Consider the following 14243-nt stretch of genomic DNA (forward strand, 5'->3'; position numbering starts at 1 on the left):
ATCGTATACAAAATTATAAATCTTATACAAAATTAACCCTACATTTACATCATTGCATCCTTTTGTTATTCTTATGTAATATGGCAGCTTTTGTTATCTCTTGTCTTCGTTCATTTTGATTGTGGCTTACGAGATCGTTTAATATTCGCGATCGATCCCAGTCTCCAACAACCTATATTCAAATTGTCAGAACGTTAAGTATTGTCAACTACAGCATTCAATCTACGACTTTTAACAATTTTACCACAAACGAATTTTTCTATCCACTTACAAAATCACCAGTTGCCCCTGTAGAACCGATCGATTCCATCCACATCATCACATACATGCCGCAATCATGTCTGTTACAAAATTTGAAAACCACACATGTCAATTATGATGAATACTGCATAAATTAAGCTTTCTATTTGTGATAACATCTCATACCCATTCAATTGCTTATTCTTCTTATGCTCCACAAATTTGAAATTTTTCAAGGGATACTTTCCTAGAGATCCACATGATTCAACCCAAATGCGTTTCTTATTATAAGAATCTAATATTTTAATCTGCATTAAAATAGAAGAAGTTATGCACCAAAAAATTATGCATTATAATTTACATAATGTCCTTTCATACATACATACATACATACCAATCTCTTAGCATCCTTCACTCTCTGTTTAGCTGCTTCAGTTGTAAACATACTATCATATATTGTTGCAACACGATCTACCATATCCAACACCAACAGATACCAATGTGAATTATGGTAGTTTATTGTGATCATGATCTGCAACAAATTTCACACCCAATTTGACAAAATTCAACATTCTATATCCGAAAACATCATTTGCAATTGGTATGGTGTCTTACCTTCTCACAGTCGGTGAATTTCACATAGTTATCCAATAGAGACCCCAGAAGGTAGAAATACTCTCAACACTTTCTTTGTTGTTGGCATCCAACGCATGTTGCTGTAATTACGCAACAAACATTATTAATTTACCGTCTATAACACTACTTTTCAACATTTATTAATTTAACTCACCGCTAAGAGGTATGGAAGGTAGCCAATCCTCCGGAGTGACTTTTGAGAATCGTAGCATATTGTCCAGGCGAGCAAATCGATAACCTAACAAAATTAATTACACAATCAGAACATATTCAATAAGTTTTAACATTTTCTACTTTCTACTTACCACACCGCCAACCCATTCCGTAGGCTTCAACGTTGCAACGTCGTATACAGTAGCGAATTGATTTCCCATTGAGATTACAGAATATCTGTATGAATCATTAGGATTAATATGTTGTCATGAAATATTTAAATATCACTCACAAAACAATATATTTCACTTACTCCGATTCTAACTCGCTATTCCATAAATAATCACAAATTGCAGCTTCGATGTCATCAATTCCGCTTGGAATATCCGCTTTTTCAACCTACAATTTTGCATACAAATTTTTGTCACAACAACATAATAAAAATCAAATTAAGTTTTCTTTTATTCAACTTACCTTCTGTTTCTTCTTCTGGGGTGCAGGACATTCCGAATCCAAATATGCTGCTATAACACTCTCCGGTGTATAAATGACATTGACTTCCTTCCTCCTCACTTCTTCCATCTCTTCTTCTTCCTCCTCCCTCTTTTCTTCTTCATATTATTTCAGTTCATCGTATTTTTTTTTCTACATAGCTCTTCATCTCTTTTATTTCACCCTTCAATTGATCTCCTTCATCCAAGTATTTATCAACCACCCCCCTTAACCCCGTAAGTTCACTCCTCAATTCCACAACCTCCTTCACCACTCCCTCAAATTTTTCACCCGCCACCATCTTAATATCACCCCTTAACACCCCAACTTCTTTCACCACTTCACCCCTCAACACCTCTACTTCTTTCACCACTCCATCTATTTTTCCTTCCACTACCCCCTTATGCCTCTCAAGTGTATCTTCGACTCTCTCAAGTTTCTCTTCGACTCTTGATTGTCTTTGCATGATTTCAAATTGGATTTTTTTTATATCAGCCAATTCAGACATCAAAATGTCGAAGTTACTACGTTTTCCCTCACCGTCGTCCCACTCACCATCATCCCCCAATACAACCATCCCTCCTTTCTTCTCCTCTGCCTCCACTGCCTCCTCTACATCCTTGCCAATAACCTTCAAAATTAAATTACAATATTAAGACATTGATTATATTCTTAATATTATTTAATTACATTTATTACCATTTCTTGGTTCTTCGCTCTATCCAACTTCAACTTCACCATCACTCTAACCACCTCTTCCTTCCCCCATGCACGGATGCGTGCCACTCCGGTTCTTTCATAAGCCGGCACTGCCTCACAGCCCGACCAAAAATCGAACAGTACAACCTGCATTTATAATAAAATTTATATTTTTATATAAAAACACAAAAAAGTTCTTCAACTCATTTACCTCTAAGATTGCTATGCACCCTTTGAGGTATCTATGGCTGCCCTTTTTAAAGGTGATTATTGATTCAATCAATCTCGAATGGATATATTCAGCCCAATTGAATTCACCCTTCAAGCCTTCATCACAAATGAGCTTCATATGTTCTTTGTTCGTTGACGTATTACCCGTTGGACAAAGAAATATACCGACAAGGTATAATAGAACTCTGTCCTTCAGCTCATCCCCAACGTAAGATCCACTTTTTATTTCCTCTTCAATTTCAGCATATGTCACCTTATGCTTCAAACCATATTTGGAGGCAAGTGCTTTCCAGTCCTTACTCTGACAGACTTCTACAACACTTTTGCCTTCATTTTCTACCCCCAATACGGCTGCAGCACATGGGATCCCGAGAGGAAATGAAAAATCACCATATTTAGCAATACATTGCCTGACATCAAATTGCGCCATCAAGGATCGACACAATTCCCTCCGAATAGGTCGATCCCTTACTCCTACCAACGATCCAAAACCTATTTCTCCCAGCACATTCAACTGACCCTTCTCCTTAAGGTGTTTAATTAATAAATTCACCCTTTTAATACTGCATCTTGTCGACACTTCCTACATTTTTTTAACAATATATAATGTTATAGTTCTTATATATTTTGTATCAACGTATTTACAAGTTTAATGAATACCTTATTTTCATGTGCTTTCCTCCGTTCTTTGTATTCTTTACTATCATTCCTTGACTGTGTGATGTAAGGTTCCTTTTCAGCATCACTCATTGAATTCCATTTGGACCTCACATATTTTGTCAGCTAATATAAAACATAAACGTTTCTTAATCAATACATTAACACTAAATACTACTCAATGTCAATTTCATTTTACATACCGAACCGCTCTGTGTGCCATCTTCCTTCATCCTTTTGCATTCGGCCATACTGTAAACATTTAAAATTTGTAATCAATTTAAAGTTTATCGATACTTTAATCCAATTACCATTTCAACAATAATAACAAAAAGACATTGATACTTACTAGAAGTACATATATCCACCCTTGGGTTGCTTTCGAGTCTCAGCCTCAATTTCAAAGTCATCTGCTCCACCAACAATTTTCCAACCCATTGACTCCATTTTTCCTTCATATATCAGTTTATGCAAATCAAATTATTTTGTTACATACACTTTATTCAATATACAAATATAGATAACTACTCTTGTGGTAAACGGTTTTCTTCAAAAGAATTTGAATGGCCACACCAAAATGTGTCGGCACATTTTATACAACCTATAATATCATTTTCTACCTATAATATTTAATAAAAGTATCGACATTTATATTTTTCCTTGAATATCACTTTCTACCTGCAATCGTTCCCAAATGCTTCTTTACTACAAAACCCCAAACAACACATAAAAACTCTATCGCGATTACTATAATAATAAAAAATTAGGGTTTCGACAACATACTTTTCGATTCGACTGCAGCAACAAACAAACAAACTTCGCTTTAGAAACGCCTCCTGAAATGCAGCAACAATTACGCTTCGCTTTTAAAAACTCGTCCGTTCTATCTATTTTCAGAGGAGATTTAGCTTATATTTTGATCGGATATGTTATTTATATTTAATCGATACAAATACAAAAGTGTCGATACTTTTATGTCAGGTGTCGATACTTTCGAAAGGATAATTACCTATTTCTTTGAAAGTGTCGATAATTTATTACACGTACTTACGAAAGTATCGACACTTTCAATATATCTGGTATCATTTTACCGGTTTTATCATTTTGATACCGGTTTTATCATATTTTTACCTGTTATATCGTTGTGGATCGATATATTTTTTTAAAGTATCGACACATTATAAGCGCTAAAACTACTTCTCTTTTAAATTCACAAAGTGTCGATCCTTATATAAAGTATCGACACTTTCAATATATCCGGTAACGTTTTACCGGTTTTATCATTTTGTTACCGATTTTATCATATTTTTACCTGGTATATCGTTTTAATATTTCTTCATGACTTAGACCTACTTTTATACGTATGGACACTTTTATAAAAATGATATATACTTTTTTAAAAGTTATGTAATTTATGTTTCAATTTTTTTTAATAGTGTTTCATGTTTTCCACCTACAATATTAATTTAATAATTTCATTTACACAAAAAATTATTTGATATTTTATAAAATATTATTTAGAATTTAAATTTAACAATATTAACCAAATATAATAATAAATATGTTTTCCACAGTGAAATAAGTATGGACACTTTTATAAAAATGATATATACTTTTTTTAAAGTTATGTAATTTATGTTTCAATTTTTTTAATAGTGTTTCATGTTTTCCACCTACAATATTAATTTAATAATTTCATTTACACACAAAATTATTTGATTGTTTTGATATTTTATAAAATATTATTTAGAATTTAAATTTAACAATATTAACCAAAGATAATAATAAATATATTTTCACAGTGAAATAAGTATGGACATTTTTATAAAAAAGATAGATACTTTACAATATAACAGGTAAAAACATGACAAAACCAGATTCATTATGACAAAACTGGTAAAATTTACTTAATATGTTAAAAGTATGGACACTTTTATAAAAAGGATAGATACTTACCGATAACCAAAGTTTACCGGTTATCAAATTTTTTAATAGTTTTTCATATTTTCTACCTAAAACATTATTAGTTGTCAACATAATAGGTACCACTAAACCGAATTTATTAAATACATTTTAATATATCCGATACTACCGTATATTAACCGTATATTAACCTGCCTTTCCTAAGACAATCCCTGATAAAATGATTGTGTTTAAACGGCATCTTCTCATAAAAAGTTCAAGTCGTTATTAATAATACGAATAGTTTTTATATTGTTCGATTCAACAATTATTCTCTAAAAAATATTAAATTTTTATATCATTAAATCGATTTTAATTTAGATAATTGAATTGGTTTTATATTATTCGATTCAACAATTATTCTCAACAATTAATAATACGTATTGAGGTATCACGAATACTCTAAATTTCAGTCATTAAAATCGAACAATTATCTAAATTATATGAGAAATCAAATATCCTTTACCTTTGTCTTTGTTTCTTGCAGTCATAAGAGAAGAGTAACCAACAGCATGGAACCGTAAGCAATCAAATTCCACCAACTAAATATTTTAACAACATTCTCAATATTGTACTTCATACACACAGTTGCAGATCAACAAGTTTATATATATAGATAGGTATATATTACAACAGCAGATCCTCCTGGAACTATAGATATTCAACTACTAAGAATCTGCCACTAATGCTTGCTTTCCTCCATCACAGGCATGAACAATGGTGCAAACATCATTTGTTTTCAGAAAGTGCTCTGCATTCGCAAGGATCAGAGGCCCGTACTCGAAAACTATCTGCTTACACTGACAACAAACAAAAACACATGACATGCTCGTAGGTTAAGAGTTCAGCGTGTCTATGGGAAAAGAGGAACCAAACCGATATGCAAGCAAGATCATGATAAGTTGAATTCTACGGATAATTGAGAGAAGTGTCTATCCTTTGATAAAATGATTCTACAGATGCGTAAAAGCTTGAGGGTAAAAAGTTGACCGTAAATTCTTTAATTACACTCACCTTCTGCACGTAGTTCTGCATCGAGTTACATCCTTTCAAAAGGAGCTGAATTATATCCAACTGGCACCATTGAACCAAACGAGACGAGAATAAAATTATCATTCAACAAAGCTAAAGTTTCTATTCGAAGTGTATATTTTCTGTACAAAACTTTAAATGCAAACTTTTTTGATAAAAAATATGCGTGCACCTGTGTGTGAATTAGTCCTAAGTATGTCCATATAAACTTATTTATAAATATCAAACCTTGTAGACACATTTAGTTTTAAGAAACACCGGAGTAAAGCAAACCTTTGTCTCGGGATCTTGCAGCTTATTTAGAACTTCAGAAACAGCATGATGGCACATGCCACAGCTATCTTCATGGATTCGTGAAGATATAAGTGCAACTTTATGACAAAGGTTGAACTTTGTACAGAAATCTTGAGGTTGAATTGAAGATATTTCCAAGAAGAAGAGAGAAGAATAGTAGTCCATGAGCGTAATGCACTGTGCAATATAAATCAGACATTTATTATTTTTTTTACTTTGGGGAAGATAATGAATGTTGGTTGAAAAATAATTTCGAAATATTTCATGCTTTTACCTGCTGCTTAAATGTTGGTATACGGGAGCAACTCGTGTGAAGCATTTCAACTATCTCGGTCTGGGTCTTATTCTGCGAAAGGTATTCAACTGCCTCGACAGTAAATTGCTCACACAAGGTGCACACATTGTCGTTCTGAGCAACCTTTTCTATTACTTCATTATCTGGTCCCTGGTTTATCTGCACAACTGAACCAGGAGTTCCGAGTCATTGCACTTTGATTATTTTCTCACTTTCAGCTTCGAATTGTTAATCATTAATTTGATTAAAACATATTTGCAACCAACTTAAGGATACTAGAACATATTCATCAAGAAAAAGATAATTGGTTCAGCTTTGGTAATTATTACCTTCTAACTACATCTGAATTATTAATTGTTAACAGAGTATTTCTCGTATTGTCTTTCAATTCATATCAATAAGCAAACAACCCCCCACGACATATACTAGGAAAAGAAAAGTCCAAGTGAATTACCTGATGCATCGGATATTACTACCTCGACAACTTCTAGATGTCTAGCATTACATGCCCAGCTAGCACCCAACACAAAGAGGAGCAAGAGCCCGAATCTCGCATCCATAGTGCCTGGAATTATTCATTAAATAGCAGGAGAATCTCATAACTCAAAAGGAAGCATGCTAAAAGCAAAAGTCAATTTCTTTTAGATCAACATAACCAAAGAGATGAATCCTTAAAGTAACAAACAAATCACTCAACAGGCGTGTCTATAATTGAAAAGAGATAAATCCAAATACAGAAACTAATATGATCTTCAATTACTAGCTGTAAGTTTCAAACAATCAAAATCGCAAGGAACCAGGGACGGAACTTTGCAGTTTCTAGGAGGGGCTCTGACCCTCTCAATTTTTTTGGTCAAATAGCACTTTAGGCCCCTATTACTTTGAATATTGATAAAACTAATCCTTGCCCCCCCTCAAGTTTTGGGTTTAAATCCTTACTAGGTGTATATTCTTTTGAAGTTAAACAAGTTAGCCCCTCCCAATATTTCAAAAGCAGATTATTTCAACACCAATACATAAAAGCTTATAATAAATCCATATCCCGAGAGTCTTCCAAAGAATAAACTAAACCGAAACAAAGAAAAAGAAGAAACCCCATCAAAGTTTTTTTGCATAAAATTAACAAAAAATCAAGAGAAATTACTTGGGAAACAAATCCAGATTAAGATAGTGCTAGATCTATGAAAATTGGATAGAAACATGGAGAATTAATGGAAGAAAAGAGGGTTTCGTTACCTGGGGGAAGGAAGGTCAACGAGGAGAGGGAGAAAAGATACGGAAGTTTATTCCCCTTTGTGTTGTCGGGTTGGGCAAGGCTTTGGAATTGGTCGTTGGCCTTTCTTATAACATATCCCTGCTCTAGGTTTTGTTACTCTGCGGTCGATCATTCACTTTTGTATATGCAGTCCTTTGTAACGATCTCTTGTTACCGTGTGATTAAAATTTATCGGTTTAGGTTATTATTATTATTATTAAAATAACTTGTAGCATGGGACCCGAGCTCAACGGATTCTGGCCCGATTTGATTTCACTGGGTCGGATTTAAAAAGGGAGTCGGATTTAAATCAAATCAAGTCGAGTAGAGTTTTTAGATGATAAGTTGAGATTGAGTTTGAGTTTATGAAGAAAAATACTTAACCCAAAAAATAATATAATTATACCTTATATATATAAGAATAATTGCAATAATACAATCTCTATATATTTTTTCAATTAAACCTCTATTTTATCAAATAAAATTAATATTTTTTATAAATATATTTATTTCGGATCGGGTTCAAATTTTATCTCAATAAATATATAAAATTTTGGGTCGAATAAAATCATCTTAAACTTAAATCAAATCAAATTTCGAATGAAAAATATATATTTTTTCATATCGAGTCGATTAATCAGAGTGTATATTTCTTATATGAGTAGGGTTAACCAGATAATCCCAACTCACCCATGTCCATCTCTACTTGTGGATGTATTGTTTTTCCTCTCGTATTTTAGTATATTATTTCACGTTTATCATAATTATCTTTAAAATATTTTTCATATATATATATATTGTAAACATACTTCAACTGTATATCTAAGAATATAATTATAAGACAATATAAATTTTAGAATATTAATTAAGTCCAATAATATATTTAGATTACTAGATTTTATTTTTAAATACATATTTTTAAAGATATAAACAATTAAGATATTCATAAAAATATTTAAAATTAAAATAATATTTTAAGTATTAAATATTATAAAGATGAATATAAATTTATATTAATTAAGATAGACAGAAAACACGAAAATTTTAAGCGATATAGACCAGAGTTGTTCTCCCCTTCTAGGAAAAAAATATTATTATTATTATTTTTGATTAAGCGACGGTTATAAAGTAATATATATTTTAAATATTTTTAATAACTTGAAAATAAAAACTCAATCACCCGTGATTTCTAATAAAATCAACATTTCTTTTAATTACTAAGATAAGTTGGTTCGTATTTATTTTTAATTTTTTTAAATATACTTAAAAATATATCATTCATAATCTTAATGTCGTAAAATTATTTTTTCCTACGAATAATTTATCAAATAATAATTTCAATTAATAGCGGTAGTTAAAATCACGACTTCCAAAATTGTCCTTTCGTGGTGGACAGCTTGGCATCTGGATTAGGGCATACCGCATACAAATTGTCAGATACTCAGATCTTAACGGGCTTTCTAATATTGAGTGCTTGCAATGTGACCCGTCCTAAAATCAGATTAAAGAAAAAAAAATAATTTTCGTCGATTGTTGGTATTGCATTGTTTACATTATCCTGAAACCGCAAAAGATGAATGAATACAAACATGTAAAGATAAAAGGCAAGGCAAATGGAAACCACGATGAAAATTATTGATGCTTGATATATTAAACATTTGCATTGATAAATCGCCATTACTTCATCCCTATGGATCCTTTCTCCATCATGATGAACATCTTCATATGCTTGTTCATCTTTGTGACCATGGATCAGATACTGAGACCTAAGAAACCAGTGAAAAGGTTGCCTCCAGGCCCATGGAAGCTACCGCTCATAGGGAACATGCACCAACTGGTTGGTTCAATGCCTCATCAAACATTGGCAACCTTGGCTCAAAACCACGGTCCTTTGATCCATCTCAAGACCGGGACGGTTTCAAATATCGTCATATCATCACCACGGTTAGCCGAAGAAGCTTTGAAAAACAACGATATCAGCTTCGCTTCGAGACCTGCCATACTCGCTTCCAAGATCATGTCTTATGATTCCACTAATATTGTTTTCTCACCTTATGGTAGTTACTGGAGACATCTCCGCAAGATTTGCGTTACGGAGCTTTTGAGTGCGAAGCGTGTTGAATCGTTCAGGAAAGTCCGAGAGGAGGAGGTGTTGAACTTCATCAACTCCATCGCTTTATCCGAAGGTTCCCCTATCAATCTTAGCAAGAAGATTTTCTCGTTGACGTATGGGGTAACATCAAGAGCGGCCTTCAGTGGGAAATCGAGAGATTTAGAAGCATTCATATCCATCATCACTCAAGTTAGTAAGTTGTCTGGAAAATTCACGATTGCTGATATGTACCCTTCCCTTAAACTGCTGGAATGGCTCAGTGGGAGGCCCAAGTTCGAGAAGCTACATAAAGAAGCCGATCAGATACTTGAGGACATCATCACCGAGCACAAGGAGAGACGACATAAACCAGATGATGACAATAGAGAAGAAGTGAAAGATCTGGTTGATATTCTTTTAGATCTTCACGATAAGGGCGAGCTTGAGTTTCCTCTATCTGTTGACAACATCAAAGCAATCATCTTGGTCAGTTCTCTGGTTTTTCAATATTGCATAGTGCTTAACATCCATGATTGAGTAAAGCTTATACTATGACTCTTATACCATGACTCCATTGTTCACTTTCAGGACATGTTCAGTGCTGGGAGTGAAACATCGTCGATCACAGTCGAATGGACGAGGGCGGAACTGCTGAAGAACCCCAGAATCATGGAGAAGGCAAAGAACGAGGTAAGACTAGTCTTTGATGGCCTAGAAGATGTGGATGAAGCAGGCATTCATGAACTAAGAATCATTAAGGCTGCATCCTGCTGTGCCTCTTGTCCTAAGAGAATGCCGAGAGGGCTGTCGGCTCGACGGTTATGATATACCCGTCAAGTCTAAAGTCCTTGTTAATGCAGGAGCAATTGGAAAAGACCCCAAGCATTGGAATGATGCTGATATGTTTTATCCAGAGAGGTTCTATGAAAATTCAATTGATTTCAAGGGAACAGATTTCAGATACATCCCATTCGGTGCAGGAAGGAGAACATGTCCCGGTATTTCATTTGCTCTTAGCAACATCGAGCTGCCAATTGCACAATTGTTGTTTCACTTTGATTGGAAGCTTCCTAATGGAATGAAACCTGAAGACTTGGACATGACTGAGGCTCGTGGTTTGTCGATAAGACGAAAACATGAGTTGTTTGCAGTCCCCTTTGCTTATCATCCTCGTGTAGAATAAGTACACGATGTTAGTTAACTTGATCAAGTGTCAATGAATCATTGAGCTATATTGCTTGTAATTTGATCAAGGATCTTCATGGTTTTGGAATAAAAACATAGTTGCCTGCTTTGCACGAATACCAAAATAAAGCCCGAAGCTTAACTTAGTCGATTCATATTGTTGTCATGACATCAAACATGTAATAGATGATATTCAAACAGGATATAAATATCCCTAGCATCTTTACAAGCACCATAGAGATAAAAGATGAAAAGAACCTAACATACATAACATAATGTAGGCAGCTTGAAGAGAAATGTGGTCAACAAGACAAGAAATTAAGAGTTACTTAGAACAAAGGAACCCCATCACAGCACTACCTCAAGTTGAGAGTTGGCTTCTTCTTTTTCTTGTTCTGTTTCGCCAAAAGCAGAGAAAACCGAGCAAATCCAAACTTCTTCCTCTTTCCTGAGAACTGCTTGTGACTGTTTTCTTTCTCGGTCTTCTGAGAATCGTTGATCAAATCGGCATTTTGTTTGCCAAGCATTTGACCTAATGACACCTTTCTTTTCATAGTACCTTTCTCTGCCAACATCTCATCCTCAAAGTCCCCAGGCAGAAGCAGCTTTCGGCTAAGTATTTGCCCTATTGATAGGGTTGGCTTCAAAACTGGGGTTGGATCGTTGCTAACCAGATTCAATCCATTCACATCAAATAAACGAGAATCTTTTCGATTCTGAGATGGGTATGAATTCTTGAACTTGGTAGAGTTGTGAACAGAACGGCGTTTTTGACCCTCGGATCTCCACTTCCGGAGAGCCTCCTCAACCACCAGCTTGCCCTTGTTTGCAGCCTCTACTCTGTTCAATGCTTCTTCCAAGGCCTTCTTACTAGTTTTGATTTCCTCGGTGGCCTCCTCTACTTTCTTCAAGATATCCATTTTCGAAACATTGGCTTCATCAACTTGGAGCATAGCATCTACCACTTTCCTATTAGAAAGTTCCTCAACATTTTGAGCCTTGCACATTAAGGCATTGTACTCTTCAAATGAAATAGTCACCCCTTCTGCCTTTTGCACAGGAATGCCCATCAAACTCTCCTTGCACAAAAGAGTTTTGATCTCTGCAAGAGCCACAGCTTCTGCAGCTCTAGCAGCTTCCTTCATTTTCTTGGCTGCAAGTAGCCTCATCTCGGTCGTTTTGATTCTCATTTTAGTCTGTTCAATATCAGAAACAGCTCTCGAAACCTCTGATCTTGTCGCTTGTCCTAATTTCTTGAATTGCTCAGCCTCCGAACTCAGTCTTTGAAGTTCCCTTGATATATCCAAAGGATTATCAGCACAGCTTTTGATTTCAGCATCTTTCACTACTTGAAGTTTAATTCTCGTTTGACTTAACTCTTCCTCAAGGGATGATATCTTTGAGGAATTCTGACTTAGCCTCTCTCGAGTCTTCTTAAGAGAAATTCTTTCCTTCTCTAATTTATTGTTAAGTGAGCCCACTGAACCTCGAATGTCTGCCAGATCATTAGTTGTCCTGGAAAGGTTCAGTTTGGCCTGCTTCAACTCCATTAAGATTAAACCGGGAGCCGACTGTGGATGTGGGCTCAAATTTCCTCCCAAGTTTGGATGGCCAACTTGATGATTTTCTTTCTCGGCTTCTTTCATTTCATCCTTGTTCTTCTCAAGGCTCACATTTACTTCGGAAGCTTCTTTCTGCAGCTTTAATTTTAGTTCTTCAACGGTTAGTTTCGTTGTTTCGAGTTCTTTTAGCACATCCAACGTTTCTCTTTCCTTAACAATGAGATCTTTCTCCAATTGCACAGCTTGCTCCTCCAATTTCGCAATGTCAACCACTTCCACATCGTGCTGTGAAACATTAAGAACTTATCAGAAGACAAAGCAGTCACAACACACACAAGCGAATAATTCTAAAACACTCAGCGACCATAAACCATAACTTCATACTAAGACCACAAAGACCGAAACGAGAGACTTCCTAGACGATTCTTATTATAAAAGCTTATCATACAGAAAGAAGACGCTACGAGAAGAAGCTTCAAAGCTAAAATAATATGAAAGCCACAAAGTTTACCATATGTTAAATGTTTCAAATTCATTTTTACAAATGTGTGGATCGTTATAACCGATAAACGACACATGAAGCCTTGTAAACAATGATATATAGCACATTTCTAGTACAACATATATTAATCTCCTCCTGAAAGTCTTAGCTTAAAATTCACACCGGTTTGCCTTCAAGTAGACATACATACACAAGCAAATATACATACATACATATATAAGATGCAAAATCAACATCAAAAGTATAAAGCCACCCCATTGAGCATCTTATTTTTATATATATAAACTAAAAGTAAGAACTTTGTGAACCCACATTGATTTTTCCCTTAAAAGCTAGAAAAACACATGAAATCCAGTATTATTTCCTTAAAAGGAATAAAAAAATAAACATCAATATGTGTGTGTGTGTGTTTTGAGGGTAGAAATTAAACCTCGGTTTCAGAGACGAGCTTATGCTGAGAGGGTTTCCAGAAACCGATTCCACCGAATCGAGAAGCAGCCTCCTTCACCGACTCAAAAGGCGCCGAAGTATCGATCTCAGCTCTAACACCGCCGCTCAAACCACCGTTTTTGGTGCCTGAATCACCAAAACCACAGCTCTCCACTTCCATTCCAGAAAACAAGCGAAACCCAGAAGCGTAAACAAAACAAACAAACCCTAAACTTAAATTTGCGAAGATGTTAATAATGTTTGGTTGGGGGTGTGTGTGCTACTGCCTGAAAAACTCGTGAGTTAAAGACAGTCAAAGCGACATTTAAAAGAGGAAACGGCAAAATTTTGAGTCTGTTGTCTTATAGTCAGAAATGCCCTTGTTTTTGGAGAAATTTCCTATTCGTTAAGTGGAGTTGGGAGGTAAATAAAAGGAAGATTTTGGTTTTAGGTGGGTACCCTTTTCGGGGAATGGGAAATGTTTGAGCGATAAAAAGAAATCTAAAGCGTGTGGGGGTAAAAGGGCA

General features: G+C 34.8%; 2 protein-coding genes and 1 pseudogene across 2 annotated transcripts; 1 reads left to right on the forward strand and 2 right to left on the reverse strand.

Annotated features, from left to right (window-relative positions):
• Positions 1-5607: 5607 nt before the first annotated feature.
• On the reverse strand, positions 5608-8032 carry LOC120128224 (prosaposin-like). The gene is made up of 6 exons (XM_039145952.1): positions 7928-8032; positions 7146-7256; positions 6671-6858; positions 6376-6573; positions 6085-6144; positions 5608-5870 (listed from the first exon to the last, which is right to left on the reverse strand). Exons 2-6 carry the CDS (start codon positions 7249-7251, stop codon positions 5739-5741), a joined length of 684 nt encoding a protein of 227 aa, XP_039001883.1. The 5' UTR covers positions 7252-7256; positions 7928-8032; the 3' UTR covers positions 5608-5738.
• Positions 8033-9584: 1552 nt separating this feature from the next.
• Positions 9585-11336, forward strand: LOC120128251 (annotated as a pseudogene).
• Positions 11337-11382: 46 nt separating this feature from the next.
• LOC120128250 (WEB family protein At2g38370-like) lies at positions 11383-14000 on the reverse strand. The gene is made up of 2 exons (XM_039145969.1): positions 13718-14000; positions 11383-13070 (listed from the first exon to the last, which is right to left on the reverse strand). Exons 1-2 carry the CDS (start codon positions 13895-13897, stop codon positions 11580-11582), a joined length of 1671 nt encoding a protein of 556 aa, XP_039001900.1. The 5' UTR covers positions 13898-14000; the 3' UTR covers positions 11383-11579.
• Positions 14001-14243: the final 243 nt, after the last annotated feature.

The sequence above is a fragment of the Hibiscus syriacus genome, unplaced genomic scaffold, assembly GCF_006381635.1.
Source record: "Hibiscus syriacus cultivar Baekdansim isolate YM2019G1 unplaced genomic scaffold, ASM638163v2 tig00110478_pilon, whole genome shotgun sequence".
Lineage (NCBI taxonomy): Eukaryota > Viridiplantae > Streptophyta > Magnoliopsida > Malvales > Malvaceae > Hibiscus > Hibiscus syriacus.